At 35.3% G+C, this 16,596-nt stretch overlaps 1 protein-coding gene across 1 annotated transcript in view; it reads right to left on the bottom strand.

The window, feature by feature from the left end:
* Positions 1 to 16,596, bottom strand: part of Lrba (LPS responsive beige-like anchor protein) — a 400,347-nt gene that overhangs the window by 293,997 nt on the left and 89,754 nt on the right. Inside the window, exons 28-31 of the mRNA XM_090356865.1 lie at positions 15,814 to 15,921; positions 13,885 to 14,044; positions 12,438 to 12,882; positions 3,780 to 3,925 (exon numbers count right to left, since the gene is read on the bottom strand). Of these exons, the coding sequence (XP_090212991.1) occupies positions 3,780 to 3,925; positions 12,438 to 12,882; positions 13,885 to 14,044; positions 15,814 to 15,921 (859 nt within the window). The remainder of the gene's footprint in view (positions 1 to 3,779; positions 3,926 to 12,437; positions 12,883 to 13,884; positions 14,045 to 15,813; positions 15,922 to 16,596) is intronic.

Genomic DNA, 16,596 nt, shown 5'->3' with positions numbered 1-16,596 from the left:
TTGTTGTCCTTAATGTACTGTTATCTCTCGTCTCTTTTTGCTGTCCCTTGGTTACCTCATATTGTGACAGTATTTTACCTTGATATCTGATATATTGCATATATGCTTATTTGGTTGTTTGAAATCGAATAAGGAAGGGGGGAAAACAAGATGAGGGGCAGGGGTGGGGAGAGGGAAATGGAGACCAAGACATGAGAAAGGGTATCAATATTTGTGAAATAATGCACCTTCTATCTGGCGAATATAATATAACCCTTCTATCAATTACAATTACAATAAAAAATATATGGAAGAAAAAAAAATAAAGGTGATGAAGTCCATTAGGAAGGGACAAAAACTAGTTCAGTCACTCTGGAAAGCAGTGTGGAGGTTTCTTAAAGAACTGAAAATAGACCTTCCCTACGATCCCGCCATACCACTTCTGGGCATCTATCCTAAACATCATGACCCAAGATATTATAAGGACACCTGCTCAGCTATGTTCATCTCTGCACTATTCACAATAGCCAGGCAATGGAAACAATCCAGATGCCCTACTGCAGATGAATGGATACAGAAAATGTGGTATATATACAGAATGGAATTCTACATAGCCAACAGACAAGATAAAATAATGGGGAAGTGGATGAATCTAGAGCGAATCATGTTGAGTGAGACAAGTCAAGTCCTAAGGAACAAAAGGTGCATGGTATCCTTAATATGTGGCTATTAAATCCACAGACTACAAGAGCAAGGACTCAATAACTGCATACCCAAAGTTATGGACATGGTAATGGAAATATAAATATAGACATAAATGACTCTATAGACGTAACGTTTTATTTCATAAATTAATATGTTTCTATGACATACAAACCCTTAACCTAATTTTGATTATGTTCTAAATACTAAGTCCCAGTGATTGTAAATAGAGATTTCCTCCTTGAACACGTGTTTGTTAAACTTGTCATTTAAAATGTGATGTAAAAATCAACGTTAATAAATTCTTTAATAAAAAAAAAGAAAGGACAAAAAAAGGAGCCATGAGGCTTGACTATGCAAGTATGTAAGTCTAATTTAATTACTTCTCTCTTCCATGTTTCAATAATCATTCCCTTCTGTATTTTTGCCCTTATGGTTAATCTTATATTGTTACTGTATCTGACTTTGTTACCTGGTATATTGTATAGGGAAGGGAAAGGGGGAAAACAAGATGATTATCCCGACAATAAAAAAAAAAAAAAGCATTCCCTGCCTGAAATCACCCTATTTCTTTATCGGTAAATATCTCGAAATCCTTTTCTTGGGTTAGCAGATTTGAGATCTTGAAGTCCAATCTCTTCACAAATTATATTTTGTGAAGAAACTGGATGCTTAATGCAAAACTCATTACTCTGGGGATTGGCAAGCACCGTCCAATGATAATAAATAGATAAATATATTAATAAATAAAAAACAGGCCTATTTCAGTAACACGAGTCAACTTTTTGTTTTTTGAGTCTAGTCTAACTATATAGCCTCTGGACCCTGGAATTCATTATGTAGCCCAGGGTAAACTTGAACTTGAGAAGTGCCTGCCACAGACGATGTAGTGTTGAGATTACTGGCATAAGTGATTATACCAGCTCAGGAGATAAAAGTTAAAAAGTGATTTTTAAAAACTTCACTTAAGCCAGGCATGGTGGCTCATACCTGTAATCCTACTTACTCAAGAGGCCACGATCTGAGGATCACTGTCCAAAGCCAGCCCAAGCACTAAAGAACATGAGACTCTTATTAACCTCTAGAAAATGAGAAGTGGTGCTGTGGCTCATGGGATAGGGCAGTAGCCTTGATCTGAAGAGCTCAGGGACAATGCCCAGGCCCAGGGGTAGGGCCATAGTCTTGAGCTGAAGAGCTCTAGGACAGCACCCAGGCCCAGAGTTCAAGACCCATGACCCACAAAAAAACAAAACAAAACCTGGTGCATAGCCTAGTGGTAGAGTGCTCACCTAGCATGCACAAAGCCCGGATTTGATTCCTCATTACCACATACACAGAAAAAGTAGGAAGTGGTGCTGTAGCTCAAGTGGCAGAGTGTTACTCTTGAGCAAAAATCGTCCAAGGATAGTACTCAGGTCCTGAGTTCAAACTCCAGACTGGCAAAAAAAAAAGGAAGGGGGGTGGAGGAATGGGCATGGGAAGAGAGAGAAAGAAAACTAGTATCTTAGTGCTAGTGGCTCAGTCCTATAATCCTAGTTGCTCAGAGGCAGGTTTGAAGCCAGCCACAGAAGACAAGTCCACAAGGTGTCATCTCCAAAATAATCAAAAAGGCCAAAATGGAAGTATGGCTCATGTGATAAGAGCACCAGCAAGTCAAACACGTACAACTCCCTGAATTCCAACCTTGATACTGGTGGGGGAGAGGGAGAGAAAAAGAAAAGAAATTAAAGGCAAATTTTGGGGAAAAAAATAAAAAGGAAAAACTTTCATTTCTCTTCTCTGAATAAAACACAATCATAGTGTTAAGTAACTCTAACCATTGTCCCCTGCAAGAAAATGCCTTCATTGAAGGCTTGTCACTGACCTTGTACCACACCTAGAACTTGTACTTATATAATTCTGACCCTAATATAATGAGTTGAAATGTATGCTAAAATTTTGACAAATAGCAATAGCAATTATTTCCTGATATTTTAAAAAATGCCCATTCTCATGCCTAAAAGAGAACACTGAAAAAAAACCTAACATATTTTTACAAAGTAGCCACATTAGGCCATAAAACTACTTAGACAACAAGGGCACATTAATCAACAGTGACAATAAAAAATTTCACATAAAAAATAAACATATCACTAATTTCATGGGAGGTGGTCCTTCATTTCTGCCAGAGAGAAAATACAAGTTCCATGAATATTATGTCTTTTGAACTCACAGAAAATACAACTTAATAATAAACTATCTGAGATTAAGCTCACATTAAATATTTCTATCAAATGATCACACATATGTAAATGCAGAGGCTACTTCCACTGTGGAAGGATACTGATTTATCTTTTCCTTATCTTGGCACAGATAAACTGGCTCCTTCAAACAGACAGTTTTCTAGACATTCAAAAGAACAAAAAGGGAAATGCACATAGATCATCTGTCAAGCATCTACCCAGGGAATAGCCAACTGTATATCCAAGGTCCCTGAGGATCTAAATATCTAATGTTCTTAGCCATAAAGAATCACTAAAACAAATGCCATTCTTAATCCCTAAACTTTGTGACTCTTTGTGCTTGTGTGTGCGCATGTGTGCATGCATGTGTGTGTATTTTCTTGCATGTCTCCTGAAACAGTTTTTTGAGGAGTGATCTACATTAACAATTAAAATTCCTTATTAAATAAATAAAACTTTCATTGGATGAATGAAGATAAGCCTTTTGAGCTCAATATTATGTAAAGACTGTTACAATTCAAATATTTTCCCCCAACATTACAGAATAATTTGCTAAGCTAATATTCATAGTTCCAATAAATAAAAGTATAGTATTTTAGTAAATACTCAAACTGCTCAATTTTGCAAACTTCAAACAATAAGTATGTAAAGCAATGAAGAACAGTGCCCTTTAGTTTCTTTACTGAACTAGGCTCAATTTTCTTTTAGTCATTTATGCTTTCAAACATGGTAGCAACATATTTGAAAAAAGTAATGGCAATCAACATTCAGAACCATATTAGATCCTAGATGATTAATCTTTGTCTTACCTTTAATTTCTCCAGATTTTTATATACCCTAGAAGCATTCTGTGGAAAGCATTCATTCCTAACTCACCTGGTGACTCTCCACCCACATCTGAGGCTTGGGCTGAATCCGCTGAAGAAACCACACTAACAGCATTGGTAGGTGCAGTGGTAGGTGTACTTGTAGAAAGTGTGGAAGGTAAGACCGCCGATTTTTTTGTTGCAACTACTACACTTCTATAATAAAGAAAGAAAATACATTTTAAAATACAAATCACCTGCTGGGCACAGTGGCCTGTGATCCTAGCTCCTCAGGAGGCTAAGATCTGAAGATCATGGTTCAAAGCCAGCCCGGCCACCAAAGACCCAGAGACTTTTATCTCCAATTAACCACCAGAAAACAGGCAGGGGTGCTGTGACTAAAGGGGTAAGGCAGTAGCCTTGAACTGAAGAGCTCAGAGACAATACTCAGGTCTAGAGTAGAGCTATGGTAACCTTGAGCTGAAGAGCTCAGGCACAGTGCCCAGGCCCAGAGTTGAAGTCCCATGATTGACCAAAAACAAAACCAAATCATTTGAGCTAACTACATACATTTCAAAATAAAACCTATAAGCTAACCTTTTCCAGTTTTTTTCCTATCTCTATTTTGATGTATAAGTTAGAATATTTTTCCAGCATGAAATCTCTTCAATGTTGCTCATACAATAATTTTAGAAATAACACAATGTTGCTAGGCATTGGTGGCTCACACCTGTAATCCTAGCTTCTTAGGAGACTGAGATCTGAGGAACAGAGTCCAAAACCAGCCTGGGTAGAAAAGTCTATGAGACTCCTATCTAATTTAATCACACACACAACAAAAAGAAACATTACATTAAATTTTAAAAAAAAGCCAGAATAGGAGCTGTAGCTCAAGTGGTAGAGCCTTAAGGAGGACCGGAGGAAAAAAGGGTGGGGGGATTAGACAATGTCTTACAAAAGTACAACAATCCATGTGGTGAAATCACATGTGGTAAATATAAATGTATTTTCCTTATGTCTACCACATAGGACTTTTAACTAACATAAAATATAACCAAAAATATATTTTGAGAAACATTTTGAGGCACTCAAGTAAAAAGTAATTAACTTTTTTAAACTCAAAACTAACACAGAAAACTCAATATAATTCTACAAAGATTTTAATGTACAATGAATATGAAATCCTAAAACCTCAGAAATTTTCTGAGGTAAAAGAGTGCAGATCGTAAAATATGTATATATATATACATATATATATATATATATAGCTACATTTTTGTGTCTTAAGCCTCCAAAACTATGTCCTATGGCAATGCCGAATACCCAAGACGACGCATTAAGTGAAAAAAATGCAAAAAAAATCAAATAATGAAAAATTTTTATAATGTGTATTTAAACACAGGTATTTATGACATACCAATTTCAATTAAAATAGAATAGTTTATACTAAAACAATAACTAGAAGACCCTGTTAGACATAACTTAAAAAGCATTTTTAATTGAAATTGGCTCCATAAACATGCAAAAACCTAGTTAATGAGGTAAAAAGGACAGCTGATATATAACGCACTCCCACAGCAGTGCTTACTTTTAATTACCTGGTGTTAACCATAAGCCCAAAGTCTTCAACATTCAATTTATTTAATCACAGCTTTTGTTGACAATACTATAACTGCAAGCAGCCAGTATTCCCTCAGTAGCTTTTAAGTATTTCGTTTCTAAACAAAGTTACTTAGGTACTTGATCCCAATAAATGCAAGCAGAAAGGGAAATTATGCAATTCTAATATTCGTTTTTGTTGTTATTTCAAAGAGAACACAAAGTGAATTAGGTTCTGTTTTACTTCAGTGACTATCATATGAGGGCAAATACTGTTGCCAATTAAATCAAGTTCTCTTGTGCTAGGCATGGCTTATTCAATGTACTTGGGGATAGCTGGAATCACATCATTATAAGGGTGACTGCCAATGTTAACTATACACTAAAAAATAGAAGCAACAGCCACCTGAGCCCCTAATTCAAAATGGTATACTAGTCATGGTAGCTCTATCAGATAAGAATTATGGACTTGAAGGGAAATAGGTATGATGTCTATTTGTGTCTGTATATATTTCCTCTATACACATGTCTTGGTAGTACATCCAGAAAATAATATAAAACATAATTTGTGCTTTCCCACACATACACACTAAACAGAAATTTACAAGCCACTCTTTATAAGAAAATTCCTTAAAAGAGAGAAGTATGAAGAATTCATTTTCACATTTGCTTGCAAAAGAATTTCCTCATAAAGATTTTCCTCATAAGATCCAAAGTGCTGATAGAAGCAATGAAAAATAATACTGGAACAGTAAAACAGCATTTTTCTTCAATCAAAGTTTTAGGCAAATGTCAACCCTATAACCTCAAATTTTTACCCTCTAGGACTATTCTCTTTAAAAAAAAAAAGTCTACATAAGATATGCTCACAGATGCTTAATTTAAAAGAACTAAAAACTGAAAATGTTTCAAATATCCTTTCAACAGAAAAATGAAAACTGGGAATGGCTATACATTTATACAATAAAATACTACTCAGCAATAAAATGATCCAAAATGGAAATGAACATAAAAATAAAGATGAATCTTAAAAGCATTACATGTTGAAAGGAAAAATGCTTACAATATGTAAACAACTCATACACTGTATTCACTTCTACAAAATGTTCTAGAACAGATGAAACTAATGTACATAGAAAAATCTGAATAATAACTATTGTGGCATATAAGGACAAGAATTTGAGGAACAGTCAAGACTATTTATATAATGTTGGCTATTTTTGTGTCTACAAATATATAAAATTGTCAAACATCAAATACTGCACTTAAGATTGCTTCCTTTGGGCTTCGGGGTAAGACTCAGTTGTAGTTCTACAACATTGCCTAACACAGTCCAGGTCCTAGGTTCAGGAAGAGGTGGGGAAAGAGGGACAGAGGAAGAGAGGGAGGAAGGGATGGGAAAGAGAAAGGGAGGACTCAGATACAGAGACAGGGCAAGTTGTACTTTTCACTATGTGTAAATTTTACCTTTGAAAGGCCATATGGATCTCTACTTAGGGAGCTGCAATTGAGTGTTTAAGCGTGAGGTGAACTGATGTCTACAGTTTACTTTGAACTACATCCAAGAAAGAGGATTGACGAAGAGTTATGTGATAAAGGAAATAGAGCTAAAGAGTAGCTAGATTCTCAGTGATAGTTCTATGATATTTGATGTAGTTTTTTCAACTTCTCTATAGGTTTGTCTGTTTTCGTATTCATTAGAAAATTGATAGAAAAAATATACTGCAAAGGATCCATATTTGCACAATCCCTATTGTCTGAGATAGAACTTGACAACTTCTAATCCTCATCTATTAATGTTTTTCGTCATTAAAAAATACTCTTTCATTCAGTTCAATAAATACTCCATAAGATCTTGCACATATTTTCAAGAACAGTACATTTGAAATCTGGTCTCTTACATGCATTTACATTTTACCCATCATTCTTCACACATTTTTATAATGCTCCTCTGATCCTTAAGCCTACTTCAACTCTTCAGTATGCTATTCCTCAGCTAAAATGCCTTCTTCTTTGTCCTACAAGGCGACAAACCTTACATTTCAAAACCTTAGTTAGTGGTAACCTTCACAGATTCAAATCAAACTTCATAATGCACTATCCTGTTTGTAAATTCTACTACAAAAATTTTGTTATATGAACTGAAATTATAAATTTTGGTAGTAGCTTTTCCCCATTAAACACTGACAATATGGAAGGACTTATTAGTTTGTAAAACAACCCAAGCATAAATAATACTTCTATTTCAAAATTTTAAAAAGTAAGAGCTCAGAAAGGTAAATTAACTTGCCTAAATGAATCACAGAACTGCCCTACAAATCTGCATTTGTCTAAAATCAGAGCCTCTGTTTCACCTATTTTCTTATACTTTTAGGGGGAGAATAAAGGACAAACCTTCATATTTGCTAAGCAGGCAATCTACTGCTGAGCCACACTCCAGATCTTTTTTGTAACAGTTATTTTTGACCTATGGTCTCACTTTGTGCCGAAACAGCTTTCCAACTATCTGATACTTTCTTATCCAGGCTGGAATAATAGAGGTGGCACTATCACACCAAGCTTTTTCACACACACAGTTTAAACAGTGTAAACAATAGTCTAAACTGAACACAACTTAAGACTGGTTGTGTAAGAACTAAGCATTTCATGTCATCTTTGGAAATAAAAAAATGCAACATGCGTTAGAAGAAACATGCAGGCAATATGCTAGGAATATTTCTAACATCTCAGACAACAAATCAAGGTGATCATTTTCTTCTTTCTTTTTCCTACCTCTTCCTTCTCCTCACTCCCCTCCTCTCCTATCTCTCCCGTCCTTCTCTTTCCTCATTCACCCTCCTCTTCTTCCTCCTCTCCCAATCTTATTTATACTGTCAGAACCTAAACCACCCAGAGCCTTGTGCATGCTAAGCACACACTTTACAATTGAGGTTTCTACTGAAGAAACAATCTAAAATCATTTTAATATTTAAGAAATTAATAATCTTAATTTTGAATACCCTCAGTTTTAATAAAAAGTAATTCAATTTTCTGTCATAAAAAAAACATAAAAGATGCAAACTGGTTCTCCAAACTAACAAATGAAAGATAAAAATTAAAACCAGAAATTGTTACCTGGAAGTCTTTATGAACTCACTTTAGTGAACACTTACTATGTATGAGGCACTACACTAAGAACACACAAGAATGATTTCATTTATACTGCAATGCGTTATTGCATCAAACCAGTAGAAAAAAAGTACTTTACCTAAAGTTGCTCACATACTAAATTAAAGTGTTATTATTTTCCTTTGTAAGTCTAAACCACTGAACTTGAAAACAGCTTGTACAAAATTAACAATTAGCAAAGCAAATAACAATAGTATCCTCTAGATAAATGTGGCTCAGAAATTCAAGTATCACAAACTTCCACACACATTCTGTTTTATTTAAAGGCATATAGTTCACTACAAGGGAAAAGAACATTTTAGCCTGGTATTTTAGTCCCGAAGGATCCAGTTGAGAAGGCAGACCAGGTCTTGAACTTTATCAAGATAAATCCCTGGCATCCACTAATCACCACTGAGGATCTTTGAATTAGATAAGAGCAAGAATTTGGCATGGGAATGAACACAAACACCTTTCTGCTCACAAAGGCCCACAACCTGGCAGCCTTTCAGCAAGGTTTCACTCACGGAGCTGTTACCCTAAACTTTCCAGCTATTGCTTGGAAGTTGATAATTCTTAAGATATGAGGAGAGTTGTGATTTCTGACACAGCATTCCTGAGATAAATACATCATCAGAAGGATGCTTTGAAATTCCCAAAGATATTCCTGGCCCAAGACTGCAGGCAAGTTTTTCAAAAAGTGTCTCTTGCTAAGAAAAGGAAAGGGAAAAACAGAGCAGTTTGTATTCTATCAGACAATGTTACATAAATACTAGACTTGTAAAGTTCCGTCCTGATAAAAATGCTACCATCAAAATTACTATCTTCAATTTAATAAAACCCCTTAAACTGTTCTACCAAAAAAATGGTTTTCTACATAAATTAAACATTTCACATACTAGAGTTAACCTCAAAAAATTTTTAAAGAAAATAAAAATATGTTAAATTTTAGTCACCATTGAAAAAAGTATTTTACTATTGGTAGGATACATCTACATCTATTTCTAAATACTCAGTTTGCCATTAATACAACTTTAAACAATTTATAACAGAATTATTTTAAATGTGATCATTTATACTACACTCCATCTTCAAACTACAGCTACAGTCAAGAACAGCTCAATATATATTTCCTGCTTCACAATCCCTTGCTGTTTTGGTTTTTTTTTTTTTTTGTAGAAAGAATAAACACTTTTGGGGGGAGGGAAATGGGTACCAAGACATGTGAAAGGGTATCAATGTATGTGAATTAATGCACCTTCTATCTGGCAAATATCATGTAACCCTTTTACTAATTACAATAAAAAAAAATACAAGAAAAAAAAAGAAAGAATAAACACTTTTTTAGGTATACAATCTTTCTTTTTTTTTTTTTTTTTTTTTTTTTTGCCAGGCTTGAGCTCAGGGCCTGAGCACTGTCCTTGGACTTTCTCAAGGCTAGAGCTCTACCACTTGAGCCTCAGCACCACTTCTGGCTTTTTTCTGTATGTGGTACCGAGGAATCGAACCTGGGTCTTCATGCATGCTAGGCAAGCACTCTACCACTAGGCCAAACTCCCAGCCCAGCATACATATCTTTTTAAAAACAGTCTAAAGACTATTTTGTACAGTAATTGACATTGTAAAATTATCACCTTATTCTGACACATAGTCTTTTACCTTCTCTTTTTTATGATTGAATAGTACAGGGTGAATCATGCTTAACTGAAATGCCTAAATCCAGAAATTTTTAGATTTTAGATCTTTTTTCAGATTTGGAAATATTTAGGTATGTATAAAACAAAAGTATCTTAGGGAGGGGATGACTCAAATCTCAATATGAAAGAGAAGGATGTGGGGGGAGAGAAAGGGGGAGGGAAACCACCTCATACAGGGAATAGACTAAAATAACTAAAAAGGATAGTACTGTATAGTCCAACAACAATGTAAAAGAACAATGAAACAGATTCACTAAGAAAACGTTAAATTACTGAAATGTGTCAAAAAGAAAACAGAGGTCAACTACACAGCAGTACCACTGGCAAAATGAATGCATCAACTATTTCAATTTCAACAAAAATAATAGAAGTACAATGATGATAGATTATAAGCCACTGAATGAAATAGGAAGCTGTAAAACCATGAAGTGAATGACCTGAAAATGTGATGAGGATGATGGTGTTTTGTTGTATTTCTTTTTAAGGAATATTTTAACATTACAAAAAAACTAGAAAAATAATATTTTAATTAAGGATCAGACTGTGCTTCATAAGTAATGAAACGACAAAGCCACTTGATAGGATGGAACAGAATATTCTGTGGCATTTCTATGATACTGCCAAGAAGAATTAATCCAAATCTAATAATGAAGCTACATCAGAAAAATCTAAAATGGGGATTTTCTAAAACTGCCTGGGCTACATTCGTCAAAAATGCTAGGATTACTAAATTCAAGGGAAGACTGAGTAATTACATTTCTAGACTAAAAAGTAATAAAGAAATACAATAACTAAATGCAAACCATAGTTCTGCACTTGATTCTTTTAATATAAAAACTGTTACTGAAACAATTATTACAATCAGAAAGTACTGAAGATTAAAAGGTAGCAGTATACCAATTATAATTGTTAAATATATTTTTATTTTCAGTCTTTATTTCAATATGTGGATATACAATAAAATGCATATATTTTAAGTGTATTTTTTGAGCATCACCATAATTTTTATAATAAAGAAAATGTTTAGGCAAATTTTCAAAAAGTTTTTTTATGGAAGCAGGATCAACAAAGTAAGAAATCAACAGTATGCTTTTTCAGCTGATAGGATTCTGAATATCTCATTGAATTCCTGAGTCATTAGAATCCAGACTCACCAAGTTTTTATTGTTGTTATTATTATTGTCGGTCATGGGATTTGACTAAACTCAGGTCCTGAGCACTATCCCTGAGCCTCTTTTGCTGGACTAGGCCTCTACCACTTGGAGCTACAGCTCCACTTCCAATTTTCTGCGTTTTATTATCTGGCTATTAATTGGAGATAAGAGTTTCACAGACTTTCCTGTCCTGGGTGCCTTCTAAGATCGCAGCCTCCTAAGTAGCTAAGATTAAGGTATCAGACAACAGCACCAGGTCCAATTTTTTTTTTTTTTTAAAACAAAGCCTGGCCTAGTAGCAAGGGAATGATCAGTAGCCATCTGTAACCTAGGTAATTGCTAAGTCGTAACCAAAATAAACAAATACAAGGCTATTTTATGTAACATTCAATATTCTTTTGGGGTTTTTTTTTGGCAGGGAGCAGCAATGGGGATTAAACTCAGGGCCTTGAACTGCTGTGCGACCCCAGCCATTTTTGTATTGGTTATTCTTTAAGACAGCATCTTACTTTATGCCACGATAACCTTGATTTCCATCTTATTTGTACTTCCCTGGGTCAGTGGAATAACAGCTGTACTCAACAGCAGCCAGCCATTGGTCAAGACAGAGGCCCACATGGTTCTTGCTAAGCTGGCCTCAAACTATTAATTCTCCAATCCCTACCTCCTAAATAGTTAGGATTACAGGCTCAAGCCACTCAATTAAAATCATTTTTTAAACCAATCTTACTAATATGAAAAAAAAAATCACAAAATAATTTTTTTCAATTTGTATCAAGAAAGCATTTTAATATTGAAGGTATAAAAAAATTTCAAGTCAGCCAGGCAACAGTGGCTCACGCCTATAAATCTTAGCTACTCAAGAGGCTGAGATGTGAGTGAGGATTGCAGCAAGGGCAGGAAAGTCTGTGAGACTCTTACCTCCAATTAACCACCAGAAAACCAGAAATGGCACTGTGGGGGTAGAGTGCTAGCTTTGAGCTTCAGAGTTCAGGGACAGCGCCCAGGCCCAGAGTTCAAGCCCCACAATAACAACAATATTCCAAGTCAATGTGAATTCCTATTATTCCTATTTATTTTTTTATGATTTCTAAATATAATTATAGCAAAACACAAGACAACATATAGTACCTGTCAAAAGATCTGAACTGCACAGGCTGTTCGGCAGACAAGTCACCGAGGGCACCAAGGCAGGCTGGCGGCAGAAGGGCAGGATCCACTGTGACACCATCTGCTGGTATGTTAACCAAGCTTCGAAGAATGTCCTTCACATTGACGTTTTTTGAAACTGGAACTGTCATTGCCTTGTTATCCAACTCATCTCCTCCATCATTTTTGGTTTCCTGAGACTTATTCACTTCCAAGGAAAGAGTACAGAGCACCTCACTGATGGCATCAGGGCCTGCACTGACACTTGGAGGGACTGCAGGTGTTACAGACACATGGCTTCCCAAGCCAGAAGCAGTTTCTTCCCCAAGGCCAGAGTCCCTCCTTCGAGTAGATGTGGTGCTTTCTACTGATTCTTCCATGGATGAAAGAGTTAAAGGGCTGAATGCTGCTTGTATATTTTCTACATCTTACCAGAAACAGGAAAACCAAAAAATGAAAAAAGAGCAAATTAAAATACTGACAATTGATAATAAAAATGAGTATTTGGTCCTAATAACCATCCTGTACTTTATATGGAAATATATAGTATATAGTCAAAACTAGAAACTATGGCCGGGAGTTTGGCCTCGTGGTACAGTGCTTGCCTCGCATGCATGAAGACCTGGTTTCAATTCCTCAGTACCACATACATAGAAAAAAAAAAGCCAGAAGTGGTACTGTGGCTCAAGTGGTAGAGTTCTGGCCTTGAGAAAGCCCAAGGACAGTGCTCAGGCCCAGGACTGGCAAAAACAAAACAAAACAAAAAAACTAATGATATTCATAATATATGAAAACTTTCATAATATACATAATATACTAAGTGAATACATTTAAAAGCAAAAGAAATGGCATAATAAAATACCTTCTACTCCCACCTAAATTACTGGACTAGAGGAACTTAAAAGAGTTCAGTTTTTAGTCTTCTGATATTTTTCTATCTGCATTTACTTCCTCAGTGATTTTTATCTATTCTCAAAATAAAATTCCTGTCTACGGTCATACCACCCTGAACGCGCCCAATCTCGTCAAAATGAAATTCCTGGTGCCAGGAGTTTGGTCTAGTGGTAGAGTGCTTGTCTAGCATGCATGAAGACCCAGATTCAATTCCTCAGTACCACCTACATAGAAAAAGTTGAAAATGGTGCTGTGACTCAAGTGGTAGAGCTCTAGGCTGAAGAAAGCCCAAGGACAGCATTCAAGCCCTGAGTTCAAGACCTGGGACTGGCAGAAAAAGATTAAGTAATAAGTTAAAATCTTGTTTTAGCTAACTGCCTTTCCTACATCTGTTAAAAGACATCTAAATACAACACACTAAAACTAAATATATTAGCTTTATATATAATTGGATTTCGGTTCCAGAATCAATGTTTTCACTAGGTAAGGTTCTACTTAAATTTTCGGTATTATGAAACAGAATATGTACACTTACCTGGAAGGGATGCACTTCCATTTTCACTACTATTTTCCTTAAATGACTGGCTTTGCCTTTCATGCTGGGGTTCCAAAATGTCTCTATACTTTGAGACCATAAGAACGGAGATGAAGTATACAACAGCCAAAGCTAAGAATTGAGCTTGTTTGCTATCCTCCTGGGAAAGAAATTGAAGAAGTTGTTTGTGTCAGCATTAACCAACACATTTAATTTTATTTCACATCCTAACTTTGTTTTTTGAGACAGGATCTTACTATGTAGCCCACACAGGCTGGCCTAGACCTCACAGTCCTCCTGCTTCAATGTTGGAATACCAGAGTGCTAGGGTTACAGGCATGTACCACCACACTAAACACTTACGGTTTAAATACAAAAGATGTTCATAAATCTTTCAATGTACTGAGAAACTAATAGACTATCATTTATAGCGAGTAAATTTATTAACAAACCCACCTAAACACTAGAATGACTCTTGAAAAACTGCCTTTAAACAAGAGGCATAACACTTGCAAAACAGAGAAAAAGAAAATGCACTTTAATAACTGAGTCACTGAATCAATACCAATTTGCTGTAGCATACTTTATAACATTACTCAATAGTAACTACAACTAAATGAGTATAACTGATTACTTTTTACTCATAATCAAAAATTTTAAATACATAAAACATTACAGTATAAAATAGACTAAACTATCTGGTACACATATCCAGAAAGACATGTAAGGCCATCAGAAACAGAACAATTACATGTCTAGAATTGAAATATACTGTCTTCCACCAAGAAAAAGGCAAACTAAGAGGCCTTCCAGCAAAGAACATCCTGACTCTATAAATTATCTCTATGTATGTGTCAGCCAACTATGTGTCTAGTCTACTATCTTCAAAAGTATTCCATATATGGCCGGGAGTATGGCCTAATGATAGAGTACTTGCCTAACATGCAAGAAGCCCTGGGTTCAATTCCTTGAAACCACATACACAGAAAAATCCAGAAATGGTACTGTGATGGAAATAGTAGAGCGATGCCTTGAGAAACCCCACTCCCTGAGTGCAAGCCCCAGGACTGGGGGGAAAACAAAAGTACTCCATACACATTGTCCCAATAACTCTTCGAAATAATCTTAAGCAAAAAAATCAACCTGTCCAATGCTAAAAAGTAACGCCTTCTCAAATAATAGTAAATTTAGAATAAGAAAAAAGAGTTGACCTATCCTGTGCCAGACACTAAATGTGCAGTGTTTCATAGTACTTAATAACAATAATACTCCCTTGTAGTGAGATTACAAATAATTTTTAGTTGAACCTTTTTTCTACAAAATGTTAAAATTTCTATGTGAAAATTGGTTATACTCTGTATCAATTATTTTTCATAATTGAAAAATTATGAAAACGAAAAAAAAAACTAAATTGAGAGCAACACTTCATCATTAACATATATTACATTAATATATCTTTTCAAGGAAAATAGTAAATGTTCACCTAAGGAATACACTACCCAATCAGAGAATGTATCCCAGAGTTGAGACTGTTGGGTGAGAATCCTGACTCTATCATTCACAGCAGCATCATTATGACCAAGTTACCTAACATCTCTGTGCCTCAGATTCCTCATCTATAAAAGAAATGAAAATAATGAAAGTGCACAATTCAAGGAATTGCTACACTTGCTGAGTGCATGTAAAGACCAACACTGCTCACTATGCAATACTGCATTCTTTCTATTAGTAACACTGCTCTCACATCTATCTTACACAGATAATCTTACCCAGTAATACTCTGAAAGTCTAAAATCATTCTCAGAATTGGTTTCTAGGCCTATCTTTACAGGTCTATTTTAGTTCGTAACTCTTACTCCCAATATTTTTGGCTTTGGAAATGATAATCTATCTCCCAAGACAGTAATGGTGACAAGTAGTTGAACTTACTATATCTCGGAAAACAACTGCCCTAAGCCGATTAATATCCATGTCTTGCAGGAGCCTATCAAGATCTCTCACTGGAGATAAACCACCGGTCAAAATGTCCACTGGATTCTAAATTAAAAATAAAAAATATGTATTACAAAGATTAAAAATAAACAAATACAATATCCCTTGAACAAAAAAAGAACACTATTATATTCCTTTTTCTATTTTTTAACGTATTTTTCTTTTTAGGGGGATGGAGAAGTAGAGAAAAGAGTTCTGCTAGAAGTGCTTACATATCTGAAGGAAAAGGTATCAAAGAATCAAGAGAAGTAAACATTTGGAAAAGCAGACAAGATTAAGTATAAGCAAATCTTTACTGTATATTTAAATCCAAACATTTGACTGTTCTGCTCACAAACTAAAGTAACTATTTTAGGAACTCTGTCAGACTTATTTAACTTCACACTGAATTGAACAAATTAATTTAAGAACTTAGTTCAGAAAGATGAGAATGTTTTTGAGAGGTTTGGGGTTTTTTTGTTTGTTTTTGTTTTTTGGATTTTTTTTTTGGTTTTTTTTTTTTTGGTTTTTTTTTGCCATCCTGGGCTTGAGCACTGTCCTTGGACTTTCTCAAGGCTAGAGCTCTACCACTTGAGTGTCACCACCACTTCCGGCTTTTTTCTATGTATGTGGTAGTGAAGAATCCAACCCAGGTCTTTGTGCATGCTAGGCAAGCACTCTACAACCAGGCCAAACTCTCGGCCTAAGAATGTTTTCTTTTTTGTTTTTGTTTTTGTTTTT

This window comes from Megascapheus bottae, chromosome 23 (assembly GCF_031878675.1).
Source record: "Megascapheus bottae isolate mThoBot1 chromosome 23, mThoBot2.hap1, whole genome shotgun sequence".
Lineage (NCBI taxonomy): Eukaryota > Metazoa > Chordata > Mammalia > Rodentia > Geomyidae > Megascapheus > Megascapheus bottae.
Note: the sequence above shows the minus strand (reverse complement) of the source record. Positions and strands in the feature narration are given on the sequence as shown.